This window comes from Penicillium cosmopolitanum, assembly GCF_028827165.1.
Source record: "Penicillium cosmopolitanum strain IBT 29677 chromosome Unknown utg000011l:1.0-3548175.0:1.0-3550911.0, whole genome shotgun sequence".
NCBI classification, from domain to species: Eukaryota; Fungi; Ascomycota; class Eurotiomycetes; order Eurotiales; family Aspergillaceae; genus Penicillium; species Penicillium cosmopolitanum.
This window is the reverse complement of record NW_026622681.1, coordinates 2,335,535-2,356,173: the sequence shown is the minus strand read 5'-3', so window position 1 is coordinate 2,356,173 and position 20,639 is coordinate 2,335,535. Positions and strand designations below refer to the sequence as shown.

Here is a 20,639-nt window from a genome sequence, read left to right as displayed (position 1 = left end):
TCAATGATTGAGAGCTAAAGTCTCGTATGTACATTGTTACAGACCTGAGTATATGAGCTTCGCTGATGTATTGGCATGTAATGAAATGAAAGGTTATGTATAGTATCTTATTATATGAATAAATATGAATTATTCATATATTCATGAATATTGCGAATATGAATAAAGGGCTTATTCATATTCATATTATTCAATTCATATTATTCATATTCACAAATATTCATGAATATTCACGAATAATCATATTCCTTTCGGAGCCCTATACTTGGGTTCCAAGGTTGTCCACCTGCCAAACATTTATATTGGAAGAAACTCTCAAGATAGTGCTTTTGTCGCAGTCAGCTATTCATTTTCCACTTACCCATTAAATCTCATCTCCCAAATCCACTATTTGAAAAATTCCGAAGCTTTTGACAGAATGATGAGTTCTACAATGCAGTCAACAGTACACAATGCCGTTCCTCCAATGAGAGCTGGGGAGTCACGTGCGTGGCAAAGCACCGCCACGTTTATGCCTGAGGCCATAAACTGATAAGCACATCTCCTTCTCCTCCCGCGTCATCAGGCATCCCTCCAAGACTCCTTCCATCAACAACTCTCACTACTTAGTGAGTAAACCCATATTCAATCCATCAGCATGGCGCCTGCCAATGGGCACCTGCTGCTCCCCAAAATATGGAGAGCAGCGAGGTATGTGTGACCATCATTACCCCTAACAATGGATTTCCCCGCTGACGCTACCCCAGGTTTGCCTACGAGAAGGCCTCTAAGGCCATAAGAGCCAAATTACCAGAACCCCAACAAGCTGCGCTTCGTTATCAACCGGCCTACGCCCGCATCAATCCAAGACAACCCATCAATCGAGTTGCCGCAATCCGCCAAGCTCGCAGCCGTCATTTCTCGACCCGTGCTGCCGGCGCTTTCTTCTCCGCTCTTCGATCTGGAGCTCAAGCCGAAGCCAGCGCCTACAAGACCTCCCGCGTTGCGTCGAACATAAGCCGGATCACAAGTCGCGCTCCATTTGCGTCAACACTTCGCCCTAACTTGACGGGTGGCACCCTTGGGCGTACCGCTGGCGGATATGCTGTCGGAGCCGGTCGTTTCGGAGGAGCCCGGTATTTCTCCCATGGCCCTGCAGCCCCCGCTCAGGTCATCCAGAATGTGTCTCAGGGCGTACGGGCATTCTTCCTTTCGGGTCAGAAAGTCCGCTTCGATGGAATTGATCCTCGCACTGGCGAGAAGCGCTACAAGGCTGTCACTGTCCTTCAGGACCAGGCCGGCCGCAAGATGACTGCCATCCCCCAGAATGCTCCCGGATCATACATTGACTTTCAGCTCTCGCCCACTATCACCGCCCTTGGTGTGGTCTCTGCTCTAAACAAGGAATCCGGAGTTCCCGCGGAAGCTACCTTGAACTCTGACGGTCTCGCCGATCTTCTGTCTGGAGACTTTGCACGCTCCTTGAAGGAGTTCTCCATCGTACTCAACGACCTCGAGCGTCTTTCTGCGTTGGGTGATCTTCCGATCATGCTCCACGACAGATCTACAATCCGCGTCCGATTCCCAGGCTGTGACGCAGAAACCGTCGATCGTCTATGTGATGAAATTGGAGTTCAAAGAGGCCGTATCGCACAAGATGAAGACTTTGGTACTCGCAATGGCACTGACATGGCGCTACTGTTTCCCTTCGCCCCTAGTGTTGCCCCGTCATCTGATACTGAATACTTCTTCGAGAAAGCCTCCAAGAAGAAATCCCAGTACTCGAATGACCTCGACTGGCACGGTATGCTCACTCCAGAAGCATGCAGTCCCATCAGCCGAGACTCTGGTGTGGAATCTGGCGGTGCAATCAGCTTTGAGGACGGCGAACTTTTCGGCAACAACCCTTGGACATCATCGCCATCTGGCTACTCGAGTATCAACATTAGCGAACTGGGGGATCGTGCCTTTTTCCCAGACAGTCCCAGCAATGGTAACTCTGCTTCCGGATATGATGGTGCCGACGGTATCTACAAATTCTTGGCCGAATGTGATAATGCACGTCGCTGAGAAACTTCGCTGGGACTCGGAGTTTTCTTTTGTTGACTTTTCCATTTTTATTTATTTGTTTTTGGACGATACAGGCTGAAGCCTAATCCATGATAGCGCGATACCACTCCACTCACTCAATATTTCCTTTCTATCAATTCACATCTTTTTTTCTCTCCCTCTGTCTTTCTTCTCGCATTCACAGTAGTATAACTGCAGAACTATCCGAATGCAATGCCGAATTGTGGACCATAATTTATGCCAGTGTCAAGCCCCTTTGTGCTATTTGATACCCACCTTCGTCACTGCGCATTCCGGCTATAGTAGTTTCTGAAGAATTCATCACTCGGGCACATGGTAACCCCAGGATTCCCCGCAAATAACTAATAGCCACGGCGTAGCACAGGGAGAGTCTGCAGAGTCACACCACCACGACATGCACGACCATGACTCTAATCAAAACCCCCCCTGAAAATTCCGTGCCAAAAACGTCCAACAAATGCGGCCCTTAACCCGTGTTAGATATAACCACCTGGGCAAGCAACCTTCTATGAAAAAAGTAAATGAGCAATGTATGCTGAAGATCGGCGACGTGCATCCATTTTGGGGACGGGGAGGCCAGCCCGCACGAAACAAGCTTGGCTTGCGCTTTTATTCTAGTTAGTTTCAGGAAAATGCGAGATCACCTTACTCCGCATCGATTCATTTTAGCCAAATTTCAGGGCTATTCTTCTGACGTGCATTGTTCACGGGTAGCCCTGCAGAAAGTCCGTGGCCCTGTGCCTCGTACCTGGACCCTGATTTGCAAGGGACTCATTTCGGAAACACGGTACGAATGCCGCCATGGCGTCTGGATACACTGAAGAAAATAGTTTAAATACCTCGATATAAAGCCCTTCACTTCCATCTAAGAGATTTCAAGTTCAACTCATTCGCAATCCCCCAAGAAGTAAAGCTGCATTTGAACAGTCGGCCCTTAGAGTGACACTATCATGATGCGGTCTATTATCAGCCTTATTCCACTGCTGGTTACAACTGCCACTGCAGTTGCCGTTGCTAATCCAGCCATAACTGCAAGGGCTGCCGCAACTGGCAATCCATTTTCAGGGTATCAGCAGTATGTTAATACATACTATGCATCTGAAGTTTCAGCATCTGCGCTACCCTCTATGACGGGCTCTGCGGCGGCGGCAGCGAGCTCGGCAGCTAAGGTTCCATCTTTCTACTGGTTGTAAGTTTATCTCATCTCAATTGGGTTATGATGGAAGGAAACTCTAGATAGTATGTGGCACGCTGACGAGTGTTACAGGGACACGGCTGACAAGGTTTCCACAATGGGGAACTTCCTGTCTGACATCAAGACAAAGAACGCAGCTGGTGCTAGCCCACCCATCGCAGGCATTTTCGTTGTTTACGACTTGCCAGACCGTGACTGTGCTGCACTTGCCAGTAATGGCGAATATTCGATCGCTAATGGCGGAGTCGCGAAGTATAAGACATACATCGACAATATCCGTGCCACTCTTCAAAAATACTCGGATGTACACACTATTCTGGTCATTGGTAGGTCAGAAAGCTCTTAGAAATAAACAATCGGGAGCTAACTGAAATACAGAGCCCGATAGCTTGGCCAACCTGGTCACCAATATGGCTGTATCAAAGTGTGCGAATGCTCATGATGCCTATCTCGAGTGTACCAATTATGCCGTGACCCAGTTGAATTTGGATAACGTGGCGATGTACCTGGATGCCGGTGAGTACTGGTATTAATCGGGTTCAAGTCAGAACAGTGATTGACTCCTTGACTATAGGACATGCTGGGTGGCTTGGTTGGCCTGCAAATCTGAGCCCAGCAGCTCAGCTCTACGCTCAAGTTTACAACAATGCCTCTCAGCCGGCTTCGCTGCGTGGCCTGGCAACAAACGTTGCCAACTACAACGGCTGGTCTTTGTCCAGCTGCCCCTCCTACACCTCGGGCGACAGCAACTGCGACGAAAAGAAATATATCAACGCCATGGCGCCGCTTCTGAGGAGCGCAGGATGGGATGCCCATTTCATCACAGATACCGGTAAGCAAGGAGGACTTTCTTGAACACTTGTATGTATGGACTAATCTTGACTGACCCTCACAGGCCGCAATGGTGTCCAGCCCACTCAGCAGAATGCTTGGGGCGATTGGTGCAATGTCAAGGGCACTGGATTTGGTGTCCGGCCCACTACAAACACCGGTGATGCCCTGGCAGATGCTTTTGTTTGGGTCAAGCCCGGTGGTGAAAGTGATGGCACCTCGGACAGTAGCTCGGCACGGTATGACGCCCACTGTGGATATAGTGATGCTCTTCAGCCAGCCCCCGAGGCCGGTACTTGGTTCCAGGTAAGTTTCAATGCTCGGGTGACGATATTTGACCGTATTGGCTAATTGAATTATTCAGGCATACTTTGCTCAACTGGTTGCGAATGCGAACCCCTCGTTCTAGGATGGCGAAGCGGGGATCTGGCAAAGAGGTGGCTGACTTTGGGGGATGAATATGGTGGTTTTTAGGATTAGTGAAATGACTTTCCTTGAAGATTCCATGAAGATTTCTCATTTTTGTCAAGGGAGGGCAGCGTATCATTGTATAGTGTAGATCATACACCGACCTGTGTATAAATATCCGGCAGAATGTCCTTCTCACCGCCCACGCCCACCTGAATTGGCGGGCACAAACCCAGTCTCGAGTCTCCCAATCTCCAGCTCATCCCACTCATCGCCCTCCCTCTCGCGGTTCGACCGTGATTCTCGACAACTCGATACGAATAGACCTACGGCATTGCCCAGTGGTGCCGCAGTCGGGGTTTCCAGCACCCCGGGGTTGATCCGCCCAACATCTGCCTTTCGCCCTGCCCTAATCTGCGACTGCGCGGAAGCCGCCCTGAACGGATCCGGTCAACCAGCTGGCCTTTACCATGATGGAAGACTTCAACAGTGAAACGGATAGTGACTACACCAGCTATTGGAGAGACTGGGTGAGTCCGTGATTTCCTTGCGGCATTTTCCAGCCCACCCGCGGCGCCCCACTGATATGCCCCGCGACAACACGATGACTGGGCCTGGAGATGCCGGGTATATAGCTTATCTGATGATCATGTTAGCTAACCACTCTTCGGTTATTTTTTAGTTCGTTTCTTCGCGGGGAAATGAGTACTTTTGTGAAATCGACGAGGATTACCTGACGGATCGGTTCAACCTCACTGGCCTGAACACAGAGGTTCCCTATTACCAATATGCTCTCGATCTCGTGACGGATGTGTTTGACCTAGATGCCGATGATGATTTGCGGGAACAGATTGAGAAATCTGCCCGTCATCTCTATGGGTTGGTTCATGCTAGATACATTGTGACTACACGCGGTCTCGCCAAAATGGTAAGTCCTAAAGCTACTCCTGCTTTGGTATTCCCATCCCTCCTCCATAAGCTCGAGCTAATGAAAACCTCTAGCTTGACAAGTATAAGAAGTGTGACTTTGGCAAATGCCCTCGTGTTATGTGTGACGGGCACCCTCTTCTCCCTATGGGCCAGGCCGATCTTCCCAACATGAGCACTGTGAAACTGTACTGCCCCAAGTGCGAGGATATCTACAACCCCAAGTCCTCTCGTCACGCCTCCATCGACGGTGCCTACTTCGGCACATCATTCCACTCCATCCTTTTCCAGGTGTACCCCGCCTTAAACCCGGAGAAGAGCATGCGCAGATTTGAGCCTCGCATCTATGGCTTCAAGGTCCACGCCGCCGCGGCCCTTGCCCGCTGGCAAGACGGCCAGCGTGAAGATCTTGGCTACCGTCTTTCAGAATTCGACATTAGCCACCGATTCATCGAAGAGAGCGAGAGCGATGATGACGCTTACGACTACGGCGAGGAGCCCGTCCCCGCTAAGACGGAGAAGGTGGCTGGAGATGCGGCATCGGGCCGCATGGATCTTGGCAACTGATACACACCTGGATCTCATTCATGAGCAAATATTCGGCGTAATGAGGGACTTTCCTATGACCTGATCTTGCGTGATATGCGTTTACGACTAATGGCGTTTTCATGGCCCTCCTCCCACAGGCCAATCGTGTTTCCCCCGACATTTGTATCTACATTCCTCCTTCTTACTGCTCCGCCCAAAAACACGAAATGAAGAATATAAAGTTACTTTTGAATCATCATGTCTCGTAGAATTGTTAGGAGTCTAGTCTATAGATCTCTAAAGATGCCAGTGTGCATGCGAAAAACAGACAAACAGTCGTAGTGAACTCTCATCAACTCTCATCAACAAGGCCATCTCAATGCGAAGGAACCTTTTCACCCCCAAACGGCTCCGGCTCAGGCGCAATTCCCATCCGCAACAATTCCACAAACGCATACTTAATAGTCCTCGCCAACTGCTCCCCCTCACTCCAAATTTCATCATGCCCCCCCTCAATAATCATCGTCCTAACCGCCCGACTCCCATCATCATTCCCAGACTCCTCAACCGTCGCAGAAGAGCGCGCCGAAGAGCGCCGCCTTGTCGCCTTCCCCCGTTCCCACCCCCTCAATGCCTCATACATAACATCCAATTGACCCTGATCAACAAGCTCATCATCCATGGAATGGGCGAGAATTGCCAATCTACCCCCTTTCCAACCACCCTCCACACCCCTCGACCCAATCATCTGCGCCGGCGAAACCGTATCCCAAAGTAACTCATCCTCGCCGAACGCATCCTCGATGAATTCGCGATAGGCATCGATACCGGGATGATCATCGCGCAGTTTGCGCAGGTCGTATATCCCCGACACACCCACGATAGCGGTAGGTTGCGACGTCAGCGCTGGTGGCAGGGGACCCGGTGAACTGGGAATAGTCTCGGCGCCAGCGCCGCAATCGTTCACACCACCGTTGAATCGAACTTCCCTGTGTCCCGCGACAGCGCCCATGACGGCTTGGAAGGCTAGTGTTGCGCCGCAACTGTGACCGACTAGGATGTACTTGTCGCCAAAGGCGTATGTGTTTTGGAGGAAGGCTAGTGCGGCCTCGACGTCGCGGATGTGGTCTGGGTGTTTTGCCGTGCGGAGGGACTCGGTTGGTGTTTCTTCGACGTCTTGGGGGTGGTTTGGGTGAGGGCTTAGTCTGTATGAGATTGAGGCGTAGCCGGCGATGGGGAGGTGTGGGCTTGCGCGAAGGATGTTTTCGGTTTTTTCGAAACTGTCTGCTGTTATTGTTGGGTCGCGCCAGGCGCCGCCGTGGATGTAGCTGTTTTTCTTTATTAGTTCATGGTATCTTTGTGTTATCTTGGAATCGTATGCGACAGATGGTGGGGGTGGTTGTTTGTCTGGGGGAGCGTACATGACCCAGAAACCATTGGGGCGCGGTGGGAGGGTGGCCACGGAGATTGTTTGTAGATTGTGAAATCGTCCGTAAGAAACGGTTCGTTTGCCTGGTTCGGTGGCCATTGTCTTTCGTGGTTGTGCTTCGAAGTGAGAGTTGGGAGGTCGGAGTTCCCAAGGTTAGGGGGACCCTACGTCAATTCGATAAGGCTTGGGGTCGTCGATAACAGTGGGACATTCCAACGGCTTCCATTGCGGGGTAAAATAATTATATGGGTTTATTTTGTTTATGATATGCTATATATTACACAGAAGAACGAGGGATTCTTTGTTTTGTACAGTTCTATAACTATTTGAGTGGCTTTACTTCGTTCCATGTTTAGTTGAGGAGGATGTCATGACGGGGATGGATCTATAGATGCGGCATGAACGGCAATGCATTGACTACTAGTACTTGTACTAGTAGTACTATTTGAGTAGTATAACAGTCGCAAATTCAACAATAACCACCTAGATGTTACCAGCATTGTAAGGCCTGTCCCATACTACTAGTAGTATGTCGGGGCAATTTATCGAGAATCCGCCTTAGGACTCGGACTCGGTTGTTTGCCATAGTTCTATATATGGGTTTGGTCAGATAGATCCTAATATCAGAGTCCCCTCTATGAACTTGAACTTCAAGTTGACAGGACAATGGAAGTCGATTTATTTCATAGTCTATCTGGTGATTATCAAGTTCAAGTTACTTTATACCACTTCTATGTTCTACTACTGTGATGTTTCTACTAGAGAATTTATTCTAATCTACTTCCTTGAGGTAGTACTTGCATGAATATGCCACCCTTCGCCTTAATCTTGTTTTTCCCTCGGGATATTAAGGTCTAGGAACATTAGATCCTTTTTTAAACTACTAACCTCGTTTTATCCTATCGTCAATACTATCTTTGGGTAATCATTATTGTATTGTATTCCTTGTTCGATTCATACTTCTGGTAATTTTGCCAGGCGGTGTATGAATACAGTATTGCCCCTCCATCCACACCAAAGATAACCGTATGGTATTACCACTCACCGTCCCACGCTAAACCCTTTCCAGGATTGTCAAAGTCGGGCTGGCACACAAACCTTCGCGGCTGCCATCCACCTTCGTCTTTCACATCCCAACACATCCCCCACGTCAATATGGCCGAGTACGTCTCCAGATCTGTCCTGCAGCCATGTCTATTTGCTAATATCTCTTTTTAGAGTACAATCCCCCATCGCGGCCGTCAAGGTCGAGGCCTTGGTACGATCCCCTCGAATCTTGAAAATCTTCCCTTCCCTTGCCAGCGAGAAATACTCATATCCGACGCTCTAGGTGGTGATGAAAATCATCAAGCACTGCAACCAGACCTTCCCGACCACCGCGACCGGCGCCCTCGTCGGTATGGACATTGAGGGCACCCTCGAGATCACCAACTCTTTCCCCTTCCCCGTGGTCGAGCTGCCCACCGAGTCGCACTTCGATAACGCCGCCCCGAACCCCGCTGCCTCTGCTCCCCGCGTCAAGGCCAACGCCGCCTACCAAGCAGAGATGATCCGTATGGTGCGCGAGGTCAACGTCGACGCTAACAGCGTCGGCTGGTACACCAGCGCCAACATGGGCAACTTCGTCAACATGAACGTGATCGAGAACCAGTTTTTCTACCAGAAGGAATTGAACGAGCGGACAGTCGCCCTTGTCCACGACGTTAGCCGCAGTGCCCAGGGCAGCCTCAGCCTGCGCGCTTTCCGCCTCTCCGCCAAGTTCGTCGAGGCTTTCAAGGAGAACAAGTTCAGCTCCGAGGAGTACGTACCACAGACTCACGACAAGACTTGCGAAACGGTCGACTCGACCAAGCTTCTCGCGAGTGGAAGCAAATCAAAATAGCTAACACATCATTCTAGTCTCCAAAAGTCCACCGTCCGCTACCAAGACATCTTTGATGAGCTCCCCGTCGAGATCCACAACTCGCACCTGATCACCTCCTTCATCCACCAGCTGCAGACCCCCTCCGCTGCCCCGACCGACCTTCCCCCCTCGCTCGCCGCCCTCGAGGCCAGCCCTTACTCTAAATCCTCCATTCTCACCCCCAACTTCGACAACCTGGCGCTCAACATCGATCCCTACCTGGAGAAGAACTGCGATCTCCTCCTGGACAGCATCGAGGCCCACAACACCGAGACCAACAACTACCAGTACTACCAGCGTGTGCTCGGCCGTGAGCAGCAGAAGATCAACAACTGGAAGCAGAAGCGCACCCAAGAGAACGCCACCCGCGCCGCCCTCAAGCAGCCCCTCCTCCCCGAGGACGAGTGGCAGCGCCTCTTCAAGCTCCCCGCCGAGCCCAGCCGCCTGGAGAGCATGCTCAACACCCGCCAGGTGGAACAGTTCTCTCGCCAGGTCGACGCTTTCGTCTCGGCCACTACCGGCAAGATGTTTGCCGCCAAGGGCAACCTGCTCCCCGGTGAGGTTGCGAAATAAATGCAAAGTGCAAGTGCAAGTACGCGGTGAGGTGATGAACGGCTATTTTGGGATTGCATGAAACCTTTTTACGGCGTAGGGAGGGAAAATGTTTCTCTGGATGTTAATACGACTTCCTCTTCTTCTTTTTTTGTATGACCCGTGTCGATGTCGAGTCCCCTTTTCTTTTTCCTGTCTGATGTGTGCGACGCGACATGTATGGACTCGCATCCGCCCATAGAAAACAATTATGTTAGACATGATTGCAGCGTTTTATTTATATTTGACTCTCCAAGATATCTGCTCGATCGTACTCCGCTTTGTACCTCGTAGATCATTTAGCCCTAAGCCGCATAGGGCAGTCAATCTCACGTGATATGGATGACTTCATCCGCCAGTGCTGTCATACAGGTTTGAAGAGAGGATTGAGTATTCAAATAACATTGCTAATATTTCTGATTTCATCATTTAGACTTCTTTCCTCGTCTTGCAAGCTATTTGTCATGTATAACACGCACTCAGACATTTGGGTTGTAAGTTGATCCATCTACTACTATATATACCCACCCGGAGATCCACCTGCACTTTGTCGCGTCGATCGACAGTTCAGCTCAAAACCGGGAACAATGGAGCCCAGGATCTGGAGAGCATTCAATTTGAAAATTTGTTGACTGAAATTCGATACTATGGATAGGCCGGAGCCTTCGCCGCAGTGGTCGTTGATTTCATAGTCTACCCTTTCGACACAGTAAAGACCAGAATCCAATCACCAAATTACGAGCAAGTCTTCAAAGATGTACGCACCGGCGCTATTAGACGTGATGTACTTTTCCGTGGTTTATACCAAGGCGTGTGGAGCGTGGTACTTTCCACAATTCCATCATGTTCGTCTTCCATCAGGCCCAAGTTACTTGAATTGTGACGAAAGAAAGCGAAGAGTAAAAGAAACTTGAATGATTTTCTAACGTCAATTTCTCCAAAAAATAGCAGGAGCATTCTTCACAACCTACGAAGCAGTAAAAAGCACACTACACAATTCATCAACCTCGACCAAAAAGACAACCCAATTTCAAACGCAGTACTCAAACACGACTCTAAAGCTGCCCTTCACCCATTCCCTCCCAACACCAATAATCCACGCCATCGCCTCATCAACCGCAGAGATGGTTTCCTGTCTAATCCTCACACCGGCAGAAGTCCTAAAACAGAACGCACAAATGGTCCAGTCTTCGCAAATTTCTACCCACTCGCACAAGCACAACCAAGCCCCCAAAACTAGTACAAACGTGAAAGCCATGCGCCAGGTGCTCTCCCGCTTCAAGTCTCGACCCTGGCGCCTTTGGAGCGGATATACCGCGCTAGTCGGCCGCAATCTCCCATTCACGGGCTTGCAATTTCCGCTCTTCGAGTATCTGCGTGCTAATGCGATTGACTGGCGACGGAAACGAAGGGCAACAGCGAGAACGACTACGACTCGGAGACTCGATGGAGATCAAGCAGCTGCTTCAGCGAGTAGTAGACCTCCGGAGGGAATGAGGGAGCAACTTATTGAGAGGGCTGGGTTGACGGGTATTTCGGCTTCGCTGGCTGGACTTGTTGCTTCGACGGTTACGACGCCAATTGATGTTGTTAAGACGCGGGTTATGTTGTCTGCCAGTGAAGATGGTGGAGTGGGATCTAAAGAAAAGAAGGGCCCCGTGGGAAAGAGTATTTCTGCAGGTGGTAAGAAAGGGACGATTGCCGTTGGGAGGGAGATTGTACAGAAAGAAGGCGTGAGGGGGTTGTTCAAAGGTGGTGCAATTCGCGCTGGTTGGACTGCTGTTTCTATGAGTTTGTATTTGAGTCTTTATGAGGGTGGGCGATTCTATTTGGAGAATCGGAGGAAGGCGTTGGAGGGTGTTGATTGAGGGAGTTGGTAGGGGGAAGAGAACCTTGGAAGAGGTATGATTCCTCGCAATCACATTTGGTGCAATATATGCTAGTATTTGGCCAATCTCGACGATGGCTCAGAGCCTGCATTTAAATAAAATAGTTTGAAGCTTTATGTCCCTAACAGCTATATTAAATTATTCGGAGTATGCCAAATATCTTCCCCAATGCATTTACCATCCTTTTTCTTCATCTCTGACCTCCTTGTATGGATTCTCCCGAGGTCGTAACGGCTGATAGTCTCGAAAGAATTCAGACTATAAAGCCAGAAAAAGCAACGAGAACAACTTTCTAGGATACCACAAATAGATCTCAGACAAAGCAAAAAGGGGCCAGAGCCCTTGATCTTCCCTTTCCATCATAATTAGGCATGTGGGATAGATTAACTCGCCTGATACTCTCCTTCACAACGCACTCTCGTTTCTTCGAGGTCATCTTATCATCGTATGTCTTCCAAAGTGTAGGTAGGAATTCAACATCCTGGCAGCAATATTGCAGGATATCCTGTGACAATGGGCGATTGTTGAATACTTCGTACTTCCCGCCACACTCTGGCGCAAAGAGTTCTCTACCGCGTTCTTTGGCACGGGTCCAATCTAGTCTTTCAGTGGGTGTAATCGGAGCGTCCGTTTCGATACCTTTGCCAAGACCTGTGACGAATTTCTTGCTGTAGGACCGAGTGACGAGTTCCATTGACTGAAGATCATGGATTCCAGCAAGGTGAATTCCGTAGTGAGCAAACAATGCGTCCGAATCGTTTCGTACGTCGAAAAAAACCTTTTTGATCTCGTTCGATTCCAGGATTCTCTTCAGAGTTGTTTCTCGTGAGTCTAGCGTTGAGAACGCCTTCTCTTGCAAGGTGTAGATGTCTAGTAAATAGGTTTTGCCGGCTGGGAGGACGTAAACCTCTAAGATAGAAATGTTACCATGTCGCGACAGCTCTATTCCCTCTATGTCGATATAAAGATATGGCGTAGTTGAAGAAATAACGCGAATGCTTTCGAGAAATTCGACTACTTTAGGTTTTGTATCCAAAAACTTGACTTTTGAACTTGAAGCTTTTGCTGGTTCGGGTTTATCATCTAACGCTTCATGGTCTAGTAGATCAAAATCCTCGACTATAGTCGTAAGCTTTGAAACATTGTAGTCTGATTTCTGGAATAGCCGAGCTGGAGTCAGATCGACGGCGTTCAAGTTCTAGTAAGCTATATGTACTAGCCAAAAATCCATATCGTCGGCACACTTACCGGACATCCTGAGTAGACGCGGAATCTTAAACTGACGACACTGGTCAGAAATCCCGAAAGAATGACCTTACCTATCTGATTATTAGGCAAAGCTATGAGAAATTGTCAATCGAGAAGATCCAGAACGAGTGCAAATTAAATTTTAGTTGGGATGATTATTGGTAGTGAGACCAAATACAGACCCAAAGTCCGCTTTTGGGGTGGCATGGGTAATGTGGAGCGCGTCAATCTGACAGCCTCAACCCGAAACCTGCAACTGTACCTATTGAACTGAGAGCGGAACTAGTTCTAGCGCTGGCTCGATCTCGAAAGTCGATTCCGGAGATTTCAGGTTGTACTAGTAGTACCTGAATCGTATTACCAGGAAAGAAAGCACTAAGTATAAGAAATTCAAAAGGGAGATGCAGCTTAAATCTACAGGTTGTATCTATTAACCAACACATAGAGATCAGGTATCAAGGTCGCATGAATCGTAGTATATTGCAATCATAGTAATCGTATCGTATCTGTCGTAAAAGGAATAAAGCAGTGGACCTAGCCACCCATGCTATATCAACATCATAAACAATGGGACTAAACAAAAGTCCCCAAACAAAAAAGAGAAAAACCAACGAAAAAAGTTCAACGCCACATGTACATAATCCGCAGAGTACCTGCAAATGGTATTTCCAAACAGCCAACGCAAATCAAAACGTAGTAAGCTTTTTAAACCAGCTCTTCTTCCCACCCGAACTCGGGGGCGCAGCACGCTCCCGCTCTCGATCACCATGTCGACTACCATGAGACCGCGCACCACGATCACGCTCATAGTCCCCACTACCCGAAGAACTCTTCACACGACCCTGAGCTTCTCTCTTCCGTGAGCGAATCTCGTCAATATCTTCATCGGGGATATCGCCATATCTGGCACGGCGTTTGGCACGGCGGCGCGCGGCGCGACGAACCTCTTCGTCCGAGGAGAGAGAAGCGGCGTTCCCTTCGTTGGGAGGCATGTCGAGGACTGTAGGCATGATTGGTGGAGGTTCTGGAGGTTCATCTGCTTGCGAATAGACCCATGATGAGATCTTGTCTTTCTTGGGCCCGCCTGTATCGCCGTGGTTGATACCGCCTGACCTGTCGTATGGGGATTTACGAGGTTGTTCTTGCGGTGGAGGCGGTGCCTTCGACTTGCGACGTCGAGCCTTGGGATCCTCTGTTCGTGAGTCCCGACGACGATCATTCTCCTGCTCTTCGGCTGCGTACGGGTCCGTGGGTTCTTCAACACGGGAGCGGCGGCGGCCCTGGGTTTTCGCCTTGGCCTCTTCTTCGCGCTGGCGACGACGTTCGCGTCTTTCATTGGCCTTGGCTTCGGCAGCAGCTTCTGCTTCACGGGCTGCTTGTTCTTCTTTTGCGCGTCGCTCCTCGCGTGCAGCGCGACGTGCTTCCTTTTCAGCTTGTCGGCGCTGTTCTTCCTCTTCTCGGGCTTGTTGTTCGCGGACTTCGCGGGCTCGCTCTTTCTCTTTGCGTCTGGCGCGTCGTTCTTCTGCTTCACGTGCTTCCATTTCGCGCGCTTCGGAGGGTGCTTGGCGAGAGGAGCGTTTCGCGCGACGTGCTACTCGACGTGCCTCGGCGTCTTCGGGTTCGGTTTCGCCGCCTGCTGCGCCTGCGGCATCTGTTGTGAATCCTTCAGCGTCGGTATCGGGTTTCGCGGGGCGACGACGACGATCTTCTCTGCGTGGTCGACGGTCTTCACGCTCTGTCTCAGTGAAACCTTTCGATTCTTCGTCGCGGTATGAGCGGGATTTGCGACGATCAGGCATTTCGGGGCGGGTGTTCTTTCTCAAGGAACCGAAAAGACCCATGATTCCCCCAGTTTCTTGTTTCTTGGGAGGCGCCGTGTTGGATCGTTTTAGGCGACGTTCTTTTGGAGGTGCATCGACGAAAGCAATGTCATCAGGCCCCGATAGAACATCTGGGCCTCCGCGAGCTTGTTCTGCATCGACCAGGACGGCATCTTCATCGTCGCCTCGGGGGCGGGACTATACAGAATCCATGTTAGTTAATGAATGACCCTCTTTCTGATCAGTTCTTTGGAATTCAAGTCTCACCTCTCGCTTGGACTTTCGCTTCGCTGATCCTCTGGAACCCTCCTTCGGCGACTGATCTTCCGCATCTTCTTTATCAACCATGACCAAGTCATCATCTTCAATAGCGTAAGGATCTCGGGCTGCGGGACACACAAAGTATTAGTTATTACTGCAAATATTTTCAGTGAAACAGTGGTCTTACCTGACTTGCGTCTCTCTGCACGTGGCCGGTCCCGTTTCGATTTCGACGCGTTGATGCCCATCAGCTTAGCGGCCTTATCCGATACCTCAGGCTTGTCTTCAGGTGGAGGTGAAGGCATGACAGCTTCATCCACATCTTCAGACGCACGCCTAGAAGCCGATTTGGAGGAAGGTTTCTTCACAGCAGCACCATCTGGTCTACGAGATGACTTTGTTCGCGGCGGCGGAGGTCCACCGAACATGAAGCTAGACATCTTTGCTGCACGCTGCTGCTTCGAAGAACGAGCATCGCGCTCTGCGGATTCCCGCTCCGCCCGTCTTTCTTCGCGTTCCTTGCGCCTCTCGCGATCAGAAGATGATTTCTCTGGCTCTTGATCGGATTCCTTGGGCTTTGATTTGGAAGATTTCGGTTTGGCGGGGGAGAATCTTCTACCTCTGGAATTGGTTCAGGCTCGGGCTCAGGTTCAGGCTCTGGCGCCTTCTCCTTTTCCTTCTTCTTGGGTGGCTCTACCTCCTCTGGCACCTTCTTCTCTTTCTTGCTCGATTTCTTTGGTGGCGGAGCACCTGCGAAGAAGCCCCAACCTGAACTACTCGCCTTCTCAACCTTGGCGCGGTCCTTTTTGGATGACTTTGGCACCTCCTCAACAGGCTCCGGTGGAGGTGTTGGAGGGGCACCTTCATCTGCAGGTTCTGCCTCTGGCTCTGGCTCGGGTTCTGGGGCAGGTGGTTCCTCCGCAGGGGGTGGAGTAGGTGGTTTGGCGGCGGCAGCAGCAGCAGCAGCAGCGGCCTCCTTTTCAGCCTGGGCTTTCTTGTACTTCTTCAACTCCTTTTTGGTCATCTTTGACAAGTCCGGTTCGGGCTCAGGGGCTGGCTCTGGCTCTGGTTCGGGTTCCGGCTCGGCAGGAGGCGCTTCGGGTTCATCAGGGAAGCTTCCAGGAAGATAGTCACTAGAGCGTTCCTTCTCTTCTTCGACAGGAGGCTCTGGCTCAGGGACAACTTCAGGCTCGGGTTCGGGTTCGGGCTTTTTCTTGCTCTTAGTACCCAGATCCTTTGCCTTGTCTTTCTTTGTCTGCTCGAGGGCTTTTATACGCTCGGCCACAGAAAGTTTGGCAGTTGAAGTCTTTGTCTTAGATTTCGACTTGTCCACAGGTGGTGGCTCTGGCGCTGCAGGAGGTGCGGGTTCTGGCTCTGGCTCTGGCTCTGGCTCTGGTTCTTGTTCAGGCACAGGTTCCGGCTCGGCTTCCTTAGGATCGTCCCCAACATCGATGAGAAGGTCTTCCTCTGGTATTTCTTTCTTGGGAGTAGATTCTTTCTTGGTTGTCTTGGGTTTCGCAGAGCTGCCCATCAAACTTCCCCAGAACCCTTTGGCGGCAGGCTTTTCTTCCTTGGCGGATTCGAGGGCTTTCTTCTTTGTGCTACTACTCTTTGGAGCAAGGTCGGCCCAGATGTCGTCGCCGTTTTGGAGATCCGCATCGGGCTCAGGGGTAAGGCCCTGCGCAGGAGGAGTAGGTGCTGGTGGTGGCGGTTCTTCGATTTCTTTGCCCTTCTTCTTCTTTTTGTCCTTCTTCACTGTCACACCCCAGCTACCCCAGTCGTCGGCTGGCTTCTCAGGTTCCGGCTCAGGCACCGGCTCCGGTTCTGGTTCTGGCTCGGGTTCGGGTTCAGGTTCAGGTATAGGCTCTGGCTCGGGCTCTGGTTCGGCGGGCTTATCGCTAGGAAGCTCGAAACCATCCTTGCCCGGAATACCAAGCCCCTTCTGTGTTAACTTCTTCTCACGCTTCTTTCTTTCCTTGGAGGACAAGGTCGCCCACCCTTCATATAATGGATCAAGCTCCGGCTCTGGTTCAGGTTCAGGTTCCGGCTCTGGTTCGGGTTCGGGTTCTGGCTCTGGTTCAGGCTCCGGCTCTGGTTCAGGCTCAAGTTCTTTGCCCTTTTTCTTCTTTTTGTCCTTGACCGTGACATTCAAGCCAGCCCAGTCGTCTTCCTTTTTAACGGGCTCCGGTGGAGGATCCTCGATCAGTGGCTCAGGCTCGGCCTTCGACTTCTTATCCTTCTGCTTACCAGAGGTGCCCCAGCTACCCATCCAGTCGTCATCCGCTGGGGGTGGGTCTGGCGCTGGTAAGGGGTCAGCAAGAAGATCTATCTTCTTCTTCTTGTCCTTGGATTTAGTGGGCACATCCCAGGAGAAGTCATCTTCAGGTACGGCGGCGGCCTCTTGAGCTTTAGCTTCCTCTTCTTCCTGGGCCTTCCGGGCTGCTTCCTCTTTGGCTGCTCTCCTGGCTTCCTTGGCTTCCCTGATCGGCTTATTCCTTTCCTCGACATCCTTCACCTTCTTTTCCCACTCTTTCTTGACCTTCCGCTGTTCCTTTTTCGAGAGGCCTAGGAAAGAAGTCTCAAGTGATGGATCCGGGGGAGCTTCTTCTTCAGGTTCAGACTCGGGCTCGGGCTCGGGCTCGGGCTCGACCACCGGTTCAGGTTCAGGCTCTGGTTCGGGGTCGAGAAGCCCTTTCTTCTTTTTCTTGTCTTTGCTGGTGGCAGTACCCCAGGCGCCCCAATCGTCTTCCTTTGCCTCGGGGACTGGATCAGGGCCCGGAGGACCAAGATCCCCAAAATCAAACCCGCCAGGGGTCTTTGACTTCTTAGAATTATTTGCCCAAGGATTCGTGCTTTTAGCATCACCAATGGGCCCAAGCGCTGGATCTCCTTTACCGCCAGTACTCCAATCCTTGCCCCATCCACCGAAACTGAATCCAGTCCCTCCGGTTTTAGGCCCAGTATCGAAGTTCAGGTCAAGCTGGGGTGCATTATTATCGTTCAAGCTGACATCTTGAAAGCCACCCGGCGGAGCCTCATCCTAGAATTGAAGTCAGCGATTACGAAGCGTAGTGGGAATGAGAAACCGTGAGTCACAAGCATACCTTGCCCTTTTTCTTTTTCCCTCCGACTTCTGCGAATCCAGCCCAGTCATCGCCGCCGCCATCTGCATCGTCAGCCCAGCTGAGATTATTCGCAGCAGAAGCTTCGGCAGCTTTGCGCGCTTCCTCTTCCTCTTCTTCCTGCTTCTTCGTCTTCTTCTTGCTTCCGGCGGTACCCCAAGCATTCCAATCGTCATCACCACCGCCGCCGCCTCCATCATCTCCACCACCATCACCACCCGCATCGCCGCCACCTCCTCCATCACCACCGCCATCACCGCTGGGTGCGTCACCTCCTGCATTATCCGAGCCACCGCCAGTATCAGCGGGGGCAGAAATCGGGGTAGCCTTCTTCGCCGCAGGCTTTTTCTTCTTATGTTCGCGAACACCAACCGGCTGACCAAAATCGACATCAAAATCCACAAGCGCATCCTTCCAAACCAAATGCGACTTTTCAGAGCGGGATTTCGTCGCAGGCGTAGCGGGGGCGGAAGAGTCGCATTTAGCGCTCGGTCGCTCGGCGATAGCAGGAAGCGTATCGTAGTATTCCGGCGGGATATCGGCGAGGGCATCTTCGTAGGATGGTGGAGGGGAGGAAGGTGAGTTGGCGGAGTGTACGACGGGAGGATTCCAGGCGAACGGAATTCCAATTCATTCCAGAGCTTGGCATATGGTGCATATCCGTCTCCCTGGCCATGTCCATGTTGCGATAGACTATCTGGCTCAAACCCCGTTACGAGAATGTCCCGGATGTCCTGGATGTATTGGTTGACCGCATCTTCTCGGCGCTGTTGTTCCTTTGCGACGGACCCTGCGCGGGGGGTGTCAAGAGCCCGGGCGTACACTTCCATGACGGCAATCGAGATCGAGATCGAAATCGCATGCGCCTGGTTGACTCAGGGGTTGCGCTGGCCAGATCAGAGACCTGTTTCGCTGGAGGATGGGGGAGAACACATGGGGTGATTGGACTTGAATGACCCCGCGGAGGATCGCTAGGTTATATATGAGTCAAGGAAGTTGCGATAGAGGGTCGAGTTCGCTGGAGATCGAGGCAATCGAGATCGTTCAGACGTGGATAAAACGAGAAAACCACCCAGCACGGCCAGCGCGATTTTGAGGCTTGATTGGAGAGTGCCGATATTTCTACCGGGGTGTATGGTGTAGGGTGGGTGAGCGGAGTAGTTCGTAGTTCGTAGTATGTAGTTGGCGGGCAGGTTCAAGGGAGTCGAGGATTCAGATCGTATTTTGCCACCAAGGGGGAGAAAATCCAGGGAGAAAGTAGGGATCAGCTGAAGGAGGGAGAGGCAGGGATGAAAAGTACCTCTGCCTCTGCTGGGTTGGTAGAGAGTTGGGGCGGTGGAGGATGATCGTCCCAGCGGAGTACAAATGTAGACAGCAACAATCTTGGAAGATTCGTACGAAGAAGTATACCCTTGGGTCACTGGAGGAATCCTCATATTCTACTACTAATTACTAGAGATACTTACCTCCCTCGATACTTTATATCTGATTCAATTCTCCCCCTTTTTTCAAGCCCATGAACGCCTGTTCCCGAGACAATCCATAAAATAAGCTACGAACTCCGGCGGGAAAAACAGAAAAAATAGAGGAAAAAATAAAATATAAAAAATAGAAGGCTGGGACGAACCCCGATCGCCACAAAATTATCCTATAGTCGCAATCGCAGACTTGATAGTCCCAACACAATATTAGTAACTTGACCTTGGACTAAAACTGCACAGTATCTTGGATGTGATGGTATTCCAAGTACTTGGAAGTGAAAGGTGCAAATTCAAGCAAGCCATCACCTGCAGACGCACCTGGGACGCAGAGACCAAATGGATCCCCCGGCCTATCGATCACCAGAGCGCCCCTCCATCATCCACTTTTTTCTAGGGCCCTTGCACCTTGCCATAGCGGGCGATTCGCTGAAATGCATTTGCCAGGATGCTCTGCGACCGTGCATATTGACACCGCAAGTACTCCGTAGAGTATATTCCACAGCTATTAGTTGGGATAATAAAAACAAGCAATAAATGTAAATACCCTTGAATGTAAATGATGTGATGTAAATAATAAACTCAACTGGGATGGATGGACCATGGAACCCCTCACCCCCGCCCATGGATTTGGGTGCCCGATTTAAGTCCGCGGGAAGGCCCGTCTGCATGGAATACTCTTTAACAGTAGAGTAGTTGTTTTAGTTTACTTGAAGAGTATCCAGGGTATGCAGCCTAGTAATAAGTACCACTGTCTGTACTTCTGCGCTGCCAGTGTGGAGCAATAGCAGAGCCATATAAGTAATACACTTTACTACGTACTTCCGCACCTGAGCCCTCTTCATAGTTACTGCCTACTATACTCATACCTCGACAACAATATCTAGAAAACAGTTGCCTCTGGCTAGCTCCCTAGGAATCCCTCATACCACCACCCTC

At 50.7% G+C, this 20,639-nt stretch overlaps 8 protein-coding genes across 8 annotated transcripts; 5 read left to right on the top strand and 3 right to left on the bottom strand.

Moving 5' to 3' along the window:
* Positions 1 to 637: 637 nt before the first annotated feature.
* On the top strand, positions 638 to 2,049 carry N7509_012384 (uncharacterized protein; the record flags this gene model as incomplete). Its single annotated transcript, XM_056637021.1, has 2 exons — positions 638 to 690; positions 747 to 2,049. The coding sequence occupies 2 exons, from the start codon at positions 638 to 640 to the stop codon at positions 2,047 to 2,049; spliced, it is 1,356 nt and encodes a 451-aa protein (XP_056483051.1).
* Positions 2,050 to 3,023: 974 nt separating this feature from the next.
* Positions 3,024 to 4,505, top strand: cbhC (putative cellobiohydrolase; the record flags this gene model as incomplete). The annotated part of the gene is made up of 6 exons (XM_056637020.1): positions 3,024 to 3,259; positions 3,338 to 3,591; positions 3,644 to 3,781; positions 3,840 to 4,097; positions 4,161 to 4,402; positions 4,461 to 4,505. The coding sequence occupies 6 exons, from the start codon at positions 3,024 to 3,026 to the stop codon at positions 4,503 to 4,505; spliced, it is 1,173 nt and encodes a 390-aa protein (XP_056483050.1).
* A 469-nt stretch (positions 4,506 to 4,974) lies between these two features.
* On the top strand, positions 4,975 to 5,998 carry N7509_012382 (casein kinase II subunit beta family protein; the record flags this gene model as incomplete). Its single annotated transcript, XM_056637019.1, has 3 exons — positions 4,975 to 5,034; positions 5,187 to 5,432; positions 5,507 to 5,998. The coding sequence occupies 3 exons, from the start codon at positions 4,975 to 4,977 to the stop codon at positions 5,996 to 5,998; spliced, it is 798 nt and encodes a 265-aa protein (XP_056483049.1).
* A 337-nt stretch (positions 5,999 to 6,335) lies between these two features.
* Positions 6,336 to 7,487, bottom strand: N7509_012381 (arylformamidase; the record flags this gene model as incomplete). Its single annotated transcript, XM_056637018.1, has 1 exon — positions 6,336 to 7,487. The coding sequence occupies one exon, from the start codon at positions 7,485 to 7,487 to the stop codon at positions 6,336 to 6,338; it is 1,152 nt and encodes a 383-aa protein (XP_056483048.1).
* Positions 7,488 to 8,543: 1,056 nt separating this feature from the next.
* N7509_012380 (putative eukaryotic translation initiation factor 3 subunit EifCh) lies at positions 8,544 to 9,864 on the top strand (the record flags this gene model as incomplete). The annotated part of the gene is made up of 4 exons (XM_056637017.1): positions 8,544 to 8,551; positions 8,607 to 8,646; positions 8,719 to 9,188; positions 9,288 to 9,864. 4 exons carry the CDS (start codon positions 8,544 to 8,546, stop codon positions 9,862 to 9,864), a joined length of 1,095 nt encoding a protein of 364 aa, XP_056483047.1.
* A 482-nt stretch (positions 9,865 to 10,346) lies between these two features.
* Positions 10,347 to 11,750, top strand: N7509_012379 (putative mitochondrial carrier protein; the record flags this gene model as incomplete). Its single annotated transcript, XM_056637016.1, has 3 exons — positions 10,347 to 10,376; positions 10,538 to 10,727; positions 10,831 to 11,750. The coding sequence occupies 3 exons, from the start codon at positions 10,347 to 10,349 to the stop codon at positions 11,748 to 11,750; spliced, it is 1,140 nt and encodes a 379-aa protein (XP_056483046.1).
* Positions 11,751 to 12,084: 334 nt separating this feature from the next.
* On the bottom strand, positions 12,085 to 13,026 carry N7509_012378 (uncharacterized protein; the record flags this gene model as incomplete). The annotated part of the gene is made up of 2 exons (XM_056637015.1): positions 12,085 to 12,941; positions 13,020 to 13,026. 2 exons carry the CDS (start codon positions 13,024 to 13,026, stop codon positions 12,085 to 12,087), a joined length of 864 nt encoding a protein of 287 aa, XP_056483045.1.
* Positions 13,027 to 13,705: 679 nt separating this feature from the next.
* On the bottom strand, positions 13,706 to 19,052 carry N7509_012377 (uncharacterized protein; the record flags this gene model as incomplete). The annotated part of the gene is made up of 6 exons (XM_056637014.1): positions 13,706 to 15,037; positions 15,107 to 15,225; positions 15,288 to 15,675; positions 15,720 to 18,140; positions 18,205 to 18,773; positions 18,842 to 19,052. 6 exons carry the CDS (start codon positions 19,050 to 19,052, stop codon positions 13,706 to 13,708), a joined length of 5,040 nt encoding a protein of 1,679 aa, XP_056483044.1.
* Between the last annotated feature and the right edge of the window lie 1,587 nt (positions 19,053 to 20,639).